Source organism: Lithobates pipiens, unplaced genomic scaffold (genome assembly GCF_037356315.1).
Source record: "Lithobates pipiens isolate NorthernLeopardFrog02 unplaced genomic scaffold, aLitPip1_a1.2 Scaffold_8, whole genome shotgun sequence".
Lineage (NCBI taxonomy): Eukaryota > Metazoa > Chordata > Amphibia > Anura > Ranidae > Lithobates > Lithobates pipiens.
Window position 1 is genome coordinate 492,854,913 of NW_027507903.1, and position 17,029 is coordinate 492,871,941.

Here is a 17,029-nt window from a genome sequence, read left to right on the forward strand (position 1 = left end):
TTTTTCTGCGTCTAGACGCTGAAGCTCAAAAAAAGCAAATAGCCTGGAGACATAGGATAACACTATTTAGCTTCTAAGAGCAGAAAACATGCTAATAACAGCATCTAGGAGCTTAAAGAAATGCTAGTTTGCATGGAGCCTTAGCCCTTGTACACATGGTCGGACATTCCGACAACAAAATCCATCTGATTTTGTCAAACTTGTGTGGCATACACACGGTCGGACAAAGTTGTCAGAAAATCCGATCGTACTTAACATGATGACGTTATTTCGTTACGACGGGACTACGTTCAGGCTAGTAGCCAATAGCTTTGGTCTAGGAATTTGATCTGAGCATGCATGGCACTTTGTCCAATTGTGTGTAGAGAATTCCGATCGGACAAAGTCCGATTGGATCATGTTGTCGGAAAGTTTTATAGCCCAGCTCTAAAACGTTGTCTGTCGGAATATCCGATGGAGCCCACACACAGTCGGATTATCTGACAACACGGTCCGATCGGACATTTTCCTTCGGAATGTCCGACTGTGTGTACAAAGGCTTAGACAGTTATGAATAAAAAAAATAAATACATTTTAGGTCATATTGGGTTTGGTGCATGGGTATAGTGCACCCCTCTGTTTCTCTGAGATTTAGAGTATGCAGCATAACCTGGAACCTCATTGGAGCATGACATAACCCCCTACACAATAGAATCTGGAGGAAAGGCAAGTATATATAAAAAAAAATTCTCTACAGTTTTATTTACTGCTATGGGAAAGTAGAGGGGTGGCAAAGGTAAATTGTAGACCCTGCATGTAATAAAAATATGGAAGAGAAATCGTATAAAAAATATGGATCTTGTCTTTGAAAATAACAACTCAAAATATGCCCCAACCACTGTACATTTCATGTAATATGTCACTCGGGTGGTATTGTGGCACATGCTGCCTACTCATCTTTTTTCAGGTTTGCCCTATAGAATAATATTAGCCAAGGGTTTCTTGCCATCTGACTTGTGTGTAGCCCAAATCTGAAGAGCAAAGGGGCTAAAAGTCTCCAAATGTGTAAAGAAGCTGTGTATATTAGTGAATCCCCGATCTGTGTGATGTAACAGGGCCTTACTTTGCTTGTTTTTATTTTCTTGATAAATGCAGATTTTTGACTTCTCACTCACCGACCAGGAAATGAAGAAAATTGAAGTTCTGAATAAGAACATTCGCTATGTGGAACTGTTAATGTGAGTATTTATATGGGTCCAAAACAATGGAACAGGAACTATGAGCGCCCATTCACACCAAAGTGCGTCACCATAATCCACACGACTTATCACGCATTATGGTATGTGAATGAGCACAACATATGGGATATACAATGTAATACTGACATATAATCACACATAGGATAGACTTGATTGACTTGTGTCTTTTTTCAACCTCACCTACTATGACCTACTAAAACTTTTATTGTGTATGTTTTGGCAAAATAATATACAGTAAAAAATGCATAATTCCCCATTTATTTGTTACAATTGATACTGTTGAGAAGCTATGCAACCCAAACACGGCTACATTAGAGATAATCTACTGTCTGTTTATTGTCTGCAGAGTTGCAATGTGTTTTTCAGTCCCAAGACATTTATTCATTTTTTGTCAATTTGGTTAATTTTTCAAAATCCTTCTTGTGCGACTCTTGATTTGCCATTTGATGGGTAAACAGGACTAAGATACCCAGCCTAGCAGTGCCACCTTCAGGCACAAAAGCATACTACAACCTTCAATTAAATGTCATATCCTTTCTAACGCCAGGCTCTAGCTGACCTCCATGCAGATATAAAAGGCACCAATTAATGCCACTCTAATTACTAATATATCCTTGAAAGCTGAGGTTTTATTAAAACTGTTTTGATTCTCAATTACTTGTAATGAAGTACAGTATGTTCCACGTTGTGCAGGCAACTGGATCTTGGAGAAATCTTCACTGCCGTGATGCCTGTCCTCCTGTCTCTACAATTTTAGCCCATAAATGGTTAACAGCTTTGGCATCCCTGCATTGAAAGTTTCTCCAGGATCCAGCTGCCAGCACATTTTTTTTTTTTTTTTTTTTATTCTTTTTCAGCAAATAGTTTAAATACTTAAATTTGATGACCTGGCGTCAGCCTGTTGCAGGCTCTGTACAGCAGAACACTGACTGAGGGAGGGAAAAGAAGCACAACGAGCAAATCAGTTCATGTACTGACAGTAGTGATGGACGAACTTCCGACGGGACGTTTCGCGAAAGCGAAATGCGAACGGACCCAAACGTTCGCGAAACCGAACGTTCGCCGCGGGCCCCATTGACTTCAATGGGAGGCGAACTTTGCAAACCTTCATGTCGAATTTGCGGCCACGTGGTAATTATTAGGGGGTAAAACGTAGTCCCACCATCTGGACAATGACATAATACATGTATGAGGTGAATTTGGGATCGATAACTACAAGCATTTTTATTTTATTTGGGAAATTGTTCTAACAATTCAGGACTATGGAGCTAATGAAGGCAATGGAGGAGAGGGAAGGTCAGGGACCAGGGTAGGCAAAGAAGAGGGTGCAGGAGATGATCACCAGCAGCGTGACATACCGGAATGACACATGCACCGTGATAGAGGCATCTGACAGCAGCACCGTAATACAGAGCACTGACAGCAGCACCGTGACATACAGCGCTGACAGCAGCACCGTGACATACAGCGCTGACAGCAGCACCGTGACATACAGCGCTGACAGCAGCACCGTGACATACAGCGCTGACAGCAGCACCGTGACATACAGCGCTGACAGCAGCACCGTGACATACAGCGCTGACAGCAGCACCGTGACATACAGCGCTGACAGCAGCACCGTGACATACAGCACTGACAGCAGCACCGTAAGCAGCCCCAGGAGGAAGTCAGCACAGCACAGGGATGGTGTGATCCCCTCATAATAAGAACCCCCAGGAGGAAGTCAGCACAGCACAGGGATAGTGTGATCCCTTCATAATAAGAACCCCCAGGAGGAAGTCAGCACAGCACAGGGATATCATAAGCAGCCCCAGTAGAAATATGACACCGCTCAACCTCTTCAAAGAGGAGGGTAGGGGCATATAGTACGGTGTGCTTTTTTGGGTCAAGGAAGTGAGCAGACTGTACGTCAGTCCCTATACCGCTGAAGGACTGCTGCAGTATAGGGCAGCGGTCAGCAGTGGTGCACGTCAACCCTATCTATTGTGGACCTATAGCGGTCCTTACAGAACAGCAGACTGTACCGCACTCAAGCCTATGTACCGTAGCACCCTATACCAAGTTACCAGTCCTTATAAGAACTTTTGTGGACCAAGCAGGTTGTGTATTAGTGTTTAGCAGACTGTACGTCAGTCCCTATACCGCTGAAGGACTGCTGCAGTATAGGGCAGCGGTCAGCAGTGGTGCACGTCAACCCTATCTATTGTGGACCTATAGCGGTCCTTACAGAACAGCAGACTGTACCGCACTCAAGCCTATGTACCGTAGCACCCTATACCAAGTTACCAGTCCTTATAAGAACTTTTGTGGACCAAGCAGGTTGTGTATTAGTGTTTAGCAGACTGTACGTCAGTCCCTATACCGCTGAAGGACTGCTGCAGTATAGGGCAGCGGTCAGCAGTGGTGCACGTCAACCCTATCTATTGTGGACCGATAGCGGTCCTTACAGAACAGCAGACTGTACCGCACTCAAGCCTATGTACCGTAGCACCCTATACCAAGTTACCAGTCCTTATAAGAACTTTTGTGGACCAAGCAGGTTGTGTATTAGTGTTTAGCAGACTGTACGTCAGTCCCTATACCGCTGAAGGACTGCTGCAGTATAGGGCAGCGGTCAGCAGTGGTGCACGTCAACCCTATCTATTGTGGACCGATAGCGGTCCTTACAGAACAGCAGACTGTACCGCACTCAAGCCTATGTACCGTAGCACCCTATACCAAGTTACCAGTCCTTATAAGAACTTTTGTGGAACAAGTGAGTTGTGAATGTTTAGCAGACTGCAGCAGAAGGGCAGCAGTCAAGTATAATATCCTTTCTATATTTGGAAGAAAGAATATTATACATGTACAAGCCTATTACTGTACCACTGATACCAGTCCTGAAAAGAACCTTTGTGGAACTAATAATAACAGCAAGTCTTTAAAATTACCCTCACTGCCTGACAACACTGCTTCCTTCCTGTCCCTATACAAATTGGCAAAAAAAGAGAACGATTAGTGGTTACTGGAACAGCTCTTTTGTGGACCTTGATAGTAACAGCTAATGATGATGATGATGATGATGATGATGAAAGACTAATCTGGCTGTCCCTGTAGCATACACCGTCCTTTCCCTTTCTCTAAACTAACAAAAGACACTCAGGCTGCTGCAAGAATCAGCAGCACAGCAAACCTATCAACACCTAACACCTATACCAGTCCTGAAAAGAACTTTTGTGTACCAAATAGCTAGTGGTTTATCTCTCCCTACTCCACACAGGAACCTGTCCCTATCGTAACAGAAGAAAGAATGTAAAATGGCCACCGGATCGGGTGTATTTATAGGTTAGGGGGAATGTCCAAGTGTCCATGTGCTGTCATGTCTCAATTGGCTGTCCTGTATCACATGATAAACGTGTCACCAAAGGTTAAAGTTCTTGTATACATTAAACACGTAAGTCCGCCGCGGCGAACGACGGAAAAAGGCGTTCGAACGTGCGGACCGCGAATGTCGGAAATTCGCCGCGAAACGACCGCCGGGCGAAACGTTCGTCCATCACTAACTGACAGTCACTGTCTAGTCACAGGCTAGAGGTGGGTCCAGAACAACCTGGGTGCAGAGGAAGTGAGTTCAATAATGGTAACCATCAAACTGAGGAAAGCTTGCAGCAGAAAAAAGTACTGCAGGCAAAATCTCTGCACTGAAGCTGAAAATAAAGCAAAGTCTGGTTTTAGTTATTTTAATTTTATAATTGGTAAGCTTGAATAAAGACACCAGTCCATCTAGTTCAACCTGTGTGGGTGTGTTTGTCTCTACCACTTTGCATATTCCTATATCCTGTGTTCAATAGGATTTTTTTCTTTTTAATTAGCGACACTTCCCGCTGAAATCACCAATTGTGGAAGGGAGTGCCAAATCCTTACCACTCTAGCAGTAAAGACCTCTTACACAGTTTAAGGTTAAACCACTTCTTGTCCAACTTCATTGAGTTTTCACATGTTTTCTTGAGTGGCTTGAGACTGCAAAGTTTCCTCCCAATGTTGCAATCACCATTAAGATATATAAATATCTTGTAATGGGCTATTCATTTGTATCTTGCTATTTTCAGGTAGAGCTTCTCTTTAAAATGGTTAAAATAGTCTGAATGTACAGTTTTAATTTTTCATCTTATGAGGGTCAGTTTATGTGTTAAGAGTGGTAGTATATAAGAAGGTGTCAAACCCATAGGTGTGCGGATGTTCCTGGGCACACCCTAATCATCCCATGAGGCGTAGATTCTCCCTGCTGATATTGCACCAATGTCCCCCGAACAGGGCTCCTAAAAATAAAAAAATTAAAATTAAATAATAAAAATAATAAGCTACTGACACCAACCTCTGCTCTGACAAGTTCACTGCTCTACTGACACTGTCCATGTTTTAATACATTTGGGGTGCACACCTTAATGCAGTAGGCCTATGGTCCATCCTTTTTGCTGGCTATCCCACTGCTGTCAACCAACAACATACTGAATGAGGAGGTTAAAAGTAAGCTGCTCTTTCAACTCCAGATCATGTAATGGTCCCTCAATAACCTGCATCTGCTTATTTACCCATCCCCCCCCCCCCCCCCGACTTTGCATCTTGATTATTGTGCCACAATTTATCATTCGCCCTGGATGCTAGCAGTATTTTAACTGAATGGACTTTGCATAAGACAGAAATCCTTTGTCCAGGGAGATATATATGAACAATTGGCAGTTTGTTCTAGCACCTAATGGTATGGGTTAAGTGTTACCCACTGCTGCTTCATAGAATCCCTGTTAGTAATTTATTTACTTTAAATACATAAGCTCTATTTCTTAAAAAGTAGCACCAAGCAAGGGCACACAGTATACACAGACATGTTTTTATTGGCTGAGAAGGTACTGGAGAGGTGGGCCAGCTATAATCTCTGGACTTTTAGACCAAAAGGATGTCGGTAATGGACATTTCAGAGACAGATATAAAAAAAGAGGTTTTTACATACTGTCCTTGGTTTTGCTGAGGCTGGCAACCCTGATGGGGCCCCCTAGTGGCCCAGGGCCCTTGGGCAGTGCCCGAGTAGCCAAATTGTCAGTCTGCCCCTGCTGTGCAAATAATCCTTCAGTAGCCATTGTATAGTAATCAATAAACATAAGCCTTGACCAGTTTTTCTATTTTTGTAGGTGGAGTGATCACCCAGAATACCCTTTTAAGGATGAGTACTGAGGTCCAGGTATAGAAAGTCCTCTCTACCATCAGTCAACGATAAACCACTCTTCTGGAGTGGACACTCTTCATGATCTTCCCATCTCTATCAGATTACCAAAGACAGAATATATACATGAACATACCAAGACATCCCAAGGACAGAGTATTTCATATTAAGCACAAATAAAACAGTTCTTTTTTTTTAATAAAAAGTGGTTTGTGTTTTCTTCCTTTTTAAGCTGATATGATCTAACTGCATTTAATATATATTCACTTTTTCCATTGTGATCATTGTGAAAGTTCATTATTTTCTACAGACATGAAATGAGTAGAAGGTCTTTTGCTGAATCCTGCTAATTACAGCTGCAGATGCACTTTCTAGCGTGAAAAAACATCTGATTTACTCCTAAAAATTCAGCCAAACAGGAACAAGCGTATCTAAACCCAAGAACATAAATGTAATATACTGCAGGTTACCAGTCCTTAGACGTGGCGGTTCAATTAGTTTCCTGCCAGTAACATACTTTCATGTCCTAGGCTCACTCACTGTATTATGAAAGAGCAACATTGTCAACCTAGGACTATAGGATAGGGTTACCACCTGTCCAGGATTCACCCGGACAGTTTGGGTTTGGAATCATGCATCCACGTTTCACACTGCCTGAAACCCAGACATATTCAGACCGGACTATGACTTCCAGATACATCTGGATGAGAGGTGCAGACTGCCAAGGGGTGCGTGAGCTCACCATCCATCCCTGTCTGTGACTGAAGTCTCCCTCCTCTCTCCTGCCTGTTTTGAAAACCCATGAGGAAGTCCATTGGACAAAACATGTCGGGGGCGTGGCTATACGGCGACCAGCACACACAGTAATCAAGTTGATAGAAGGCGGAGGGAGGAGAACATACTGATTGAAGGACGGAATATCACCATTTGGCGCTGTTTTCAATTTGAGATATCTGCTGTCAGGTACCACACAGATACCTTGTATAGAGACGGTGCTATGTGACACTACCTAGCCTGCTTCCAGTATACTCACCAATGCTTATGAGGGGAGAACCTTTGAATTGACCAGTGGATTGTCTATTTGAAGTGCCTGTTTTTTATTGGACCCATGTGAGTGTGATTTTAAAATTTGACGTTTTATTAAACTAGCTTTACATTATTGCACTATGGGAAGTTTCTTTTGTCTCCTTGAGGTAATTCTGAGATAATAAGTGACTATCCTCTGCTTGCGAAGTTCTCATAAGAAGTGGCTTGGAGAAAATAATCATCAGTTGTATACACTATAAGCGCTTTTGCCTGACACGAGAGTGCTGGGCAATACCTTTGGTGAGTTTTTTATACAAGGGGGGCACGAGCACCAAGGGTGCGGTGGAGGCTTTTCACTTGATGGACACTTGGCTACAGAATGTTTATTTGAATTAATCATTTTTTGAACTATTGCCACCATTAGGATTACTGCTTTCCATCAATTTTCCTTGATTGAAGATTAATCGAACTCACTTTGGAACTACACATTTGTATTAGAGCACCATTTGTTCTTGTGGTCATTTTTTATTTTTCACCTTTGTCACTTACTCACAGTATCACTATTTGTGTGATTTATATAATATATATTTTTTTTGACTGTAAATGTTTTTTGTTTGATTGTATTTTTTGTTGCTATTTCATCAATATTGATTGTATTGTTGATTATTTTTTATGCACACTTTTTTTTTTTTTTTTTTCTTCATGTTGGGTATCTTTTAGTTATTATAGCACACTGCTAATCAACAGTGGGGATTTTGTTTAGCGCCACTAGGTGCCTTTGTTTGCATTTCGAGTGATAGAATTGCTTTCTTTCCACCTTCTGATAGTATGACTTTCTTTACTACACTGCTATGGGCTTTAGCCCCAGATCTTTTGTAGACCTAGCAACGCCCCTATTTACCAGTATACGTCAAGTGAAAAAGTTGCATAATGGAAAATGGCTAACAAAAGAAACAATTATTTAAAATTAATAAGTGTGTGTATGTATATATATATATATATATATATATATATATATACATACATATACACACACACACAAGTTGCCCTTCCTGTAAACAAGCTTTCGAAAGTTTGCCCTGAAAATTTGTATGTCATTGTAAACAAAGTATCACGGACAGTACTCGGTTGTTTCAGTCGCAAGTGCACCAATACGGCTACAATCACCTCCACCATTCCTGCAAATAAGTTTAATTGCTTTAGAACTATGTGACTTTGCTAAAACTCATGGGTGGTCATGTTTGTCAAAAGAAAAGGCAATGTAAATTGAATACATATCTAAAACAGAAGAAATATACTTCAGTTGCTTGGGTAAATAAACAGGGAGGACAGAAAAGATCACTTAACTTTCCCACAGAATATACTGCTCCAGTTTCAGTACCATGAACAAAAGCCCCAGGTGTTGGGTCTCATGAGCTTCGCTAATGGCGAAGGGTGAGCCTAAACATGGATTATCTCCTTTAGCCAAGATCAGGTGATCAAGTTGAAATGAGAGGAGCCTGGAGCAAATTTTCATCAGGACAGGTACAAAGTGACACTAAACTCTGGTTTAAATTCTACTTAAAACTAAAAACAAAACTCTGGTTTAAAAAAAAAAAAATCTATTCAAGTATGTATTCTTAACTCAAAAAAGTACTTTCTGTTGCTTTTGGTCTCCTCCACATTCCCTTTCTTTGCTGCTGTAAACTGACTTCCTGTTAGAAGGTAGCTATCTTCATTCTCCATGGTCCCATTGAAGGCTGGAAAGTCGCCACCATTTTTTTGGTTTGCTCATTGAAGAGATGTACTATGAACTGTGGGACTGTGTACATTGTGCACATGACTACAACTAATGTGTACTGCCGATGTACAAACATATTGGAGGGGAAAGGAGAGGTTCAAGAGAAAAACACAGTAAGAAAAAGCTTAATTGAAAAATAGATTAAAGGACCATTAAGTAATGGATGCATATGTATTATTTTTGGAGAATATGAATATCTCTTAGTATCCCTGTAAGCCCCTCTATTACTTTTTCCTCAATGTTTCCAGCAAGACCAATAACATAGCTTTAAGTTAACATTTTAAATAAAGGTTTGCTTTTGGGGAGCTATGCAAATCATTTTGTTGTGCCCCAGTGGCCAACTTTACATCTGGAAAAGCTGGTCTATAGCACAGATGCAGTCATTTTGGATGAGACAGCGCCGCTATTTTTAGCAGAGTTTTTGTTATAGCGGCTCTTTTTGGACACTAGTGTGGTGTTTTTAACCCAAGCTAATGGCCAATGAAGGTGTTAATAGCGCCCGCTCCTAAACTGCCCCAAAGATGCTGCTTGCAGGACTTTCTTTAATGTCCTGCAAGTGCACCGCTCCAGTGTGAAAGCACTCGGGCTTTCACACTGGAGTGGCAGGAGAGGCACTTTACAGGGGCTATTTTTAGAGCTAAAATGCCTGTAAAGCGCCTCAGTGTGAAAGTAGCCTTAATGCCTAAATGGATATATTGCCCCAAAAAATAAAATTACATATGTGTTGTGTTATACATTTGGTTCCTATTAATTGTAGCCTGTAAATTTTGTATTTCCTATGTCTTTACTAAACATCTGGTGATCCCGTCCATTTGGCTTAATTGTTCTAAAACTGATCACTCTAGGCTCAGAAGCAGGTCTGTACTAGAGTTTTAATTTTGCGTCTTTTATCCTTACTTGGGAGCTATATGACGCCATGTCCATGTACAGAGTACCTGTAGTCCCTAGTCAGTCTCAACTACTGGCCCTCCACAGTGTGACTGACAGATGGAGGAACCAATGGGGTTGATTTACTTATAGGCAAATAGACTGTGCCCTTTTGCAAATGCAGTTGCACTCGGCCAGGGCAGTTGCTCCAAAGATTAGTAAATGAGGGAGAGCTCTGCTGACTTCCATCAACCAGTCATGTGCAGGCAAAAATGCTGTTTTCTTTTTCATACATCATGGGATACAGTCAGGAGTCAGGCTAATATTCATTACGTACTGGGTTATACGCCATCTCTAGGTGAATGGATGCTGATGGACAAAGTCTTAGACAGGAATTGATCCCCATACAGGAAGTACAGTTTTTTTTTTTTACCAGTGTCTGCAAGATGGATGGGCATGTTTGCTCCAGGTTTCTAGTCCCACAAATGGTTCTTAAATGAATCAAGGGATTGACCGATCGGATCTATTTGACACAGGCTCAATATGCTTAGATAAATGGTACCCAAGCCTCACAAAGAAGACATAAGATCCAGTGAGGTTTTGCCTGTAATGCAACCTCTGGACCCTGCAAAGTAGAATCCTGGACACCACAGATCTAAGACATACCTGCAGGGTGCTGTACAGGTTCAAGGGAGTGGACCCTAAACATGAAAAGGGTACCCAGTCTTTGAAGGTCCTCAAGTGACAGGAACCCGCCATGATGGGTGAAGACTAATTTTCAGCAATTAGTTTCTAAGCTGTCCTGTGCCTGGACAGGTAAGTGAAACCCCCTTTATTTACTTATTGTGGGGTATTCCACTGATTGTAACAATCAAAATTCAAGCTAGCTCGGGGGGGAGTTTTGGGCTAGCTGTGGGTGTTTGCAGCAGAATTAATTTTGGGGTGTAATTCCACATATAACCATGCAGAACAATATATAATTTAGTGACAACTTTGCGTAAAAAAAAAATAAAAAATTTCCAGACATGTGTGGCAAAATATTAAATATTTCATGGACTCAACATGCCTCTCACCAAATAGCTTCTTTCCAAAATGGGGTCATTTGGCGGGGGTTTTGTGCTATCTTGACATTTCGTAGCCTCCGAAACTGTGATAGGTAGTGAGGAAGGGAAATCACTATTTTACACCCTTCGCCTTAGGGAAGTGATTCGTTTTCGGGGTCCTGTACATGGCTAGGCTTCCAAAAAGTCTCACACATGTGGTATCCCCCTACTCAGAGAAGCAGGGGAATGTATTTTGGGTTGTAATTTCACATATGCCCATGCCATGTTTGAGCAATATATCATTTAATTACAACTTTGTGCAATAAAAAAAATTATTTTTAAAATTTTTCTGACACTTGTGGCAAAATATAAAATATTCCATGGACTCAACATGCCTATCAGCAAATAGCTCAGATAGCTTGGGGTGTCTACTTTCCAAAATGGGGTCAATTGGTGGGGGGTTATGGGATGTTGTGCTATCTTGGAATTTTATGACCTTCGAAACTGTTATAGGTATTGAGGAGTGAAATCAAAAATGTACCCCCTTAGAAATCCTGAAAGAGATACTTGGTTTTCGAGGGGTCCTGTACACAGGCTCCCAAAAAGTCTCACACATCATACTCAGGAGAAGCAGCAGAATGTATTTTGGGGTGTAATTCCACATATAACCATGGCACGTGTGAGCAATATATCATTTGGTGACAACTTTGTGTAATTTTTTTTGTCATTTTTCAATCAATTGTGACAAAAAAAAATATTCAATGGGCTCAATATGCCTCTCAGCAATTTTCTTGGGGTGTCTACTGTCCAAAATGGGGCCATTTGGGGAGGTTTGTACTGGCCTGCCATTTTAGCACCTCAAGAAATAACATCTAAAAACGAAAAGCTGCGTAAATTCCAGAAAATGTACCCTAGTTCGTAGACGCTATAACTTTTGCGCAAACCAATAAATATATGCGTATTGACATTTTGTTTACCAAAGACATGTGGCTGAATACATTTTGGCCTAAAGGTATGACTAAAATTTAGTTTATTGGATTTTTTTTATAACAAAACGTAAAAAATATAATTTTTCTTTGAAATTTTTGGTCTTTTTCCGTTTATATATATAAAAAAAAAAATCGCAAAGGCAATCAAATACCATGAAAAGAAAACTCTATTTGTGGGAAAAAAGGGATACAAATTTCGTTTGGGTACAGCTTTGTATGACCGCACAATTACCAGTTAAAGCAGCGCAGTGCCAAATTGTGAAAGGTTCTCAGGTCAGGAAAGGGGTAAATCCTTCCGGGGCTGAAGTGGTTAAGATAATAGTACATTTTCCTAAAGTCATATAGACAAGTCAGGATTAACTTTACATTATAATATGTATTTATTTTTAAAATCATCTCATATATATGAATGAATTGAAGTTAAGAAACATATTTTAAATTTTGACAAGGTTATTATGGATTATAGATTTATGTTAAACACAATTTCGAGGGAAAGTATGAAACATATATTTCTGAAGTGACATCTATATTTCAAAGTATTGTATAACAATGTTACATTTATGAATGTATGAATATTAAGGGGATTAATTATTTGGTAAAAGAAAAAGAAAATAATAAGGGTGAAAATATTTTTTATGGTATATATGAAGCAAAAGGTTTATTAAGTACATTTTTTCCTTATATAGAATCAAAGTTAAAAATATATTCAAATCAATTATCTTAAGATCTCAAAGTATGTATGGATACCTATGAGATGCGGTTGTAAATGGATTTAGATAAGAAAATTATTAAGATTGTTTAACCTCCCTGGCGGTATGATTATGTCCGATTTGTGAAGCTTAAAGCAGTAAAATATTTTGCATGGAAATTTGGCATTTTATATTGTAGGCCTCCAGGGCCAGACTGGGAATAAAATCCAGCCCTGGAAAAAATTTCATACCAGCCCCCTAGCATTATTATACCAGCGCAACAGCATAACGTCATTATTTTCTTGTTCATGAAAGGGAAAACCATGCATTTTAAAGCACATTTGAAGAGTGTATTATATATAGATAAGACGGATATGAAATCACATAGGGCTATATATATATAAAAGCAAATTCCAGTTAAAAGTGGTCAATCATCCAGGAGGACCCCACAAACTCAGAACGTGGGGGTGGGAGAAACCACCTTCCACAGAAAGAATACACTAAGGTAAGGGGGGGAGGGTTACTGATATAAGGGGGAAACCTATATATCAGTGCCCCTTACATTATTGTATTCACTCCCCCCTTACTTCAGTGACCCCCCTCAGACTGGCCTGGCGTTGCTGTCATTGACCTCCTCTCAGGTGCACCGTGCAGGGCTCAGTCAGTCGGCTCCAGCTTGGTTGGCTCTGGTTTTATCCTATAGTCTCCTCACCACAGTCAACACACGTCTGACTTCTCCCATGACCCCCATCCTGGCGGTGCTCCCACTCTTGACTCCTCTTCAGACTCCCTCAGAGACTGCAGACATGATACAGGAGATGGTCGGAGACTGCAGACATGATACAAGAGCTCAATGCAGCCTCACTGTGCTCATCAAATGCAGCTTTACTCTGCCCGTCAATGCAGTCTCAATGTGCCTCTGAAAACAGCCTCACTTTGCCCACGATTGCAGCCTCACTGTGCCCATCATTGCAGCCTCAATGTGCCCATCAATGTAGCCTCATTGTGTACATCAAATGCAGCTTTACTGCGCCGTGAATGCAGTCACACTGTGCCCGTGAATGCAGCCTCACTGTGCAAATCATTGCAGCCCCTCCTGTGCCCTATATCCCAGTCTGCAATTCCTGTCTGTGGGAAGGTGTGTTGATGCTCGGTACAGTACCTTGCATGCCAGCAGGATATCCATGATGGCCAGCAGCAGGGTCTGTTCTCGTTGGATGGGGACAGTGCTCATTCCAGAGGATCTGTTTGCTGTGAGATGAAGTGGTCCTTTGCCACCTGCACCTTTAGCTGTCTTCATTTTCCGGCCCCAATAAGCCTGTCCTCTGGTCCTGGGGAAGTGGAGAGCACTGGGCGGGAGCTGGAGAGAAGGGGAAGCAGAGAGTACTGGCAGGGTTGGAGAGCACATGGGTGGGAGGAAAGAGCGGGGAACTGGAGAGCACTATGGGGGGCGGAGAGCACTGGCGGGGTTGGAGAGCACATGGGTGGAGGCAAAATGCAGAGGGGAAAGGAGAGTAGAGGGGTGGGGAGCGGAGAGTGCTGGGGGGAGCTTCAGAGAGCACTGGAGGGGTAGCCAAAAAGAACAGGGGTGGAGAGCATGGGGGGAAGAGAGCACTGGGGGGGCTGGAGGGTGATGGGTGGAGCTTGAGAGCACTGGGGGAGAGAAAGAACAGGGGTGGAGAGCATGGGGGCTGGAGAGTGATGGGGAGTGCTGGAGAGCACTTGGGGTGGAGAAAGAACAGGGGTGGAGAGCACTGAGATGGTGGCTAGAGAAGGATGGGGAGAGCTGGAGAGAAGGGGGACATAAAGAACAGGGGTTGAGAGAACTATGGGGGGGCTGGAGAGTGTGGTGGGGGGAGAGCACTGGGGGGGGGAGCCAGGGAGCATAAGGAGAACTGGGGGGGCAGTAAAAGTAGTTGGATTGGAGGAGCAGGGGGTCGGCATATAGAGGAAATTAGCTTTCTATATTCCCCCATGCAACCACTGAATGCTTGATTCTCCTCCTCTCCCTCCTGCAAACATTTAGCGGCTGCATGGAGGAATATAGAAAGCTAATTTCCTCTATACGCTGATCCTCCTATCCAGGCACACAGGGCGGCATTTCCTCCTGTGTGTCACAGAGCTGGCTGGGTCTGTGTTCGGTGGTCTCACCGTAACACGGTCCCGCCCCCCTAGACCGGCTTGTGTGATAGGCGGAACACTGTTTCTCTCTACTATCACACGATGCAGTCTAGGGATGCGGGACCGCATTACAGCATGGCCTCCGAACACAGACCCAGCTCCGTGACACACAGGAGCAGAAGAGAGGAGAGCAGTGCAGCCGCAAAGCCGCCCCAGGGCAGGCAGCCTACCGGGAAATCTCCCAGTATCCCAGTAGGCCAGTCCAGCCCTGTAGGCCTCTAATTCTTAGGAATGACACACTTAAATCTGTCCAAGTAGGATTCTAGTAGACATCCCAGGTATGATAAAGTTTGAAACACGAAATCATAAATTTTAATTGTAGCGCCAGCTCCTGAAGTGTTTTGTCATTTAACTTTTTCCTGGAACCACAGTTTGGTTTTGGGTTTAATTATTCTAAATTTTGACCTCACTACCAGTCTGGCTGGACTGCATTGTGTTCTGCCTGACTATGGGTGGCGCTGTCATCCCTAACAGGGTCCAGATCGTAGTCTAGTTGGGTGCATTAAGGGTTCACCCTCTCTCTCGGAACCACCCAGTTGGAGTGTCACTCTTGCTGTGCATTCTGGGAGAGGGTACTCAAGGTGCTGACGTCACGTTTTTCGGGGTTCCGGTGCAGAAGTGCTTTCTGGCTTATGGTCCTGGTCATCCTGACCAGCCCCCAGGACTCTCATGTCCTGGGGTGCGGATACACCCGACTACAGGTCTCGGGGCTGGCTAGCCCAAGGCAAAGAAACTGAAAGAAGGATTCAAAAATGGTCTGGTGCCATCTCGGTTTGTGGAGAGGCCCAGCATCTGTGAAGATATCCAGGGGAGGACTCTTCAAGAGAAGGCCACGCAAAGGTTGGCTTCTCAATAAGAGCCTGGACATGTTGGAAGACCCCAAATGAATCTGGTCTCGTGTGGTATTGCCGGACCGGCTGCAAGATACTGGTACCATACGAGGGTTCTCCAAGTGTTCTACAAACTTTCAGTTTTACTCAAGTGTTCTATAGCAAGTCTGTGGTAGAGACTGTATCTGATTGAAGCACCTTGTTGGCTGCTAGGCCTGGTGAGAGAAGCACTATCCAATAAGGGTGAGGATCCAGCTGTGAATGGCTATTCTCTGGATATCCTAGTGGTGAGAGACTTTTCCTATTTGAATTAGCACTAAGAGCACCTAGACTTTCCTACCTAAACCCTCCAACCCTATGTTAAGAGACTGTGTTCGTTAACTACTTTTTGCAAATAAAAAATAAAAAAAGTGGATCTGGCGTCAGTCTCTGCAGTTCTTGTGCCATCTACCTCGGGAAACCCCTAGACACACACGAGGTGAAGAAGGAAATGGTAAGCCCAATTAAATCAGCCACTCCTTCGGGAGTCAGCACTACATGATATAATAAATAACTATAAATAATTATAACAAATAATAATATAATAATAATAATAAAAAATATTCAATAATGTAATCAAATCAAAAACACAGAAATTTGCTTAGTTGCAGAATTGTTGCTGTCCATACTTTTAGCGTTTAATGACGGATTTCCCCACTAATCACTATCGCTCAATTCTGCAAGTGATTCTAATTTATAATTATGTAATCTGTAAGATTACAGTGTACTGTATGGTTTTGTGTTTTTTACTTCTTGAATTTGGCGCCATGCTCTGTCCCCATGCGTCGCAGGGAAAGGAGCTCGCCACTGTGATGAATCGAGCGGAGACACAGCTCGCACACACATTGGGGAGACATCGCAGGATCCTGCAATCCAGGGTGTGGCTCGGGGTTACCGCTTTTGCTGCTGATAATTCACCCAGAGCCACACTCTGGAATACCGCTAATGAGGTTAATCAATCATTTTGAGAGGGAAATGTTAGATAGTTTTGTTTAATCTAATATTCATCAATTAGCAAATATTAACAAATTAATGAATTTATTAGCTCTCTATAAAACCATTGAGTTGTAAAAAAAAAAAAAAAAATATATATATATATATATATATAGATATATATATATCTAGATATATATATATATATATATATATA

General features: G+C 42.2%; 1 protein-coding gene across 1 annotated transcript in view; it reads left to right on the forward strand.

Moving 5' to 3' along the window:
- Nucleotides 1-6,640, forward strand: part of AKR1D1 (aldo-keto reductase family 1 member D1) — an 83,615-nt gene extending 76,975 nt beyond the window's left edge. Inside the window, exons 8-9 of the mRNA XM_077469100.1 lie at nt 1,135-1,217; nt 6,404-6,640. Of these exons, the coding sequence (XP_077325226.1) occupies nt 1,135-1,217; nt 6,404-6,446 (126 nt within the window). The 3' untranslated portion in view covers nt 6,447-6,640. The remainder of the gene's footprint in view (nt 1-1,134; nt 1,218-6,403) is intronic.
- The last annotated feature ends 10,389 nt before the right edge of the window (nt 6,641-17,029 follow it).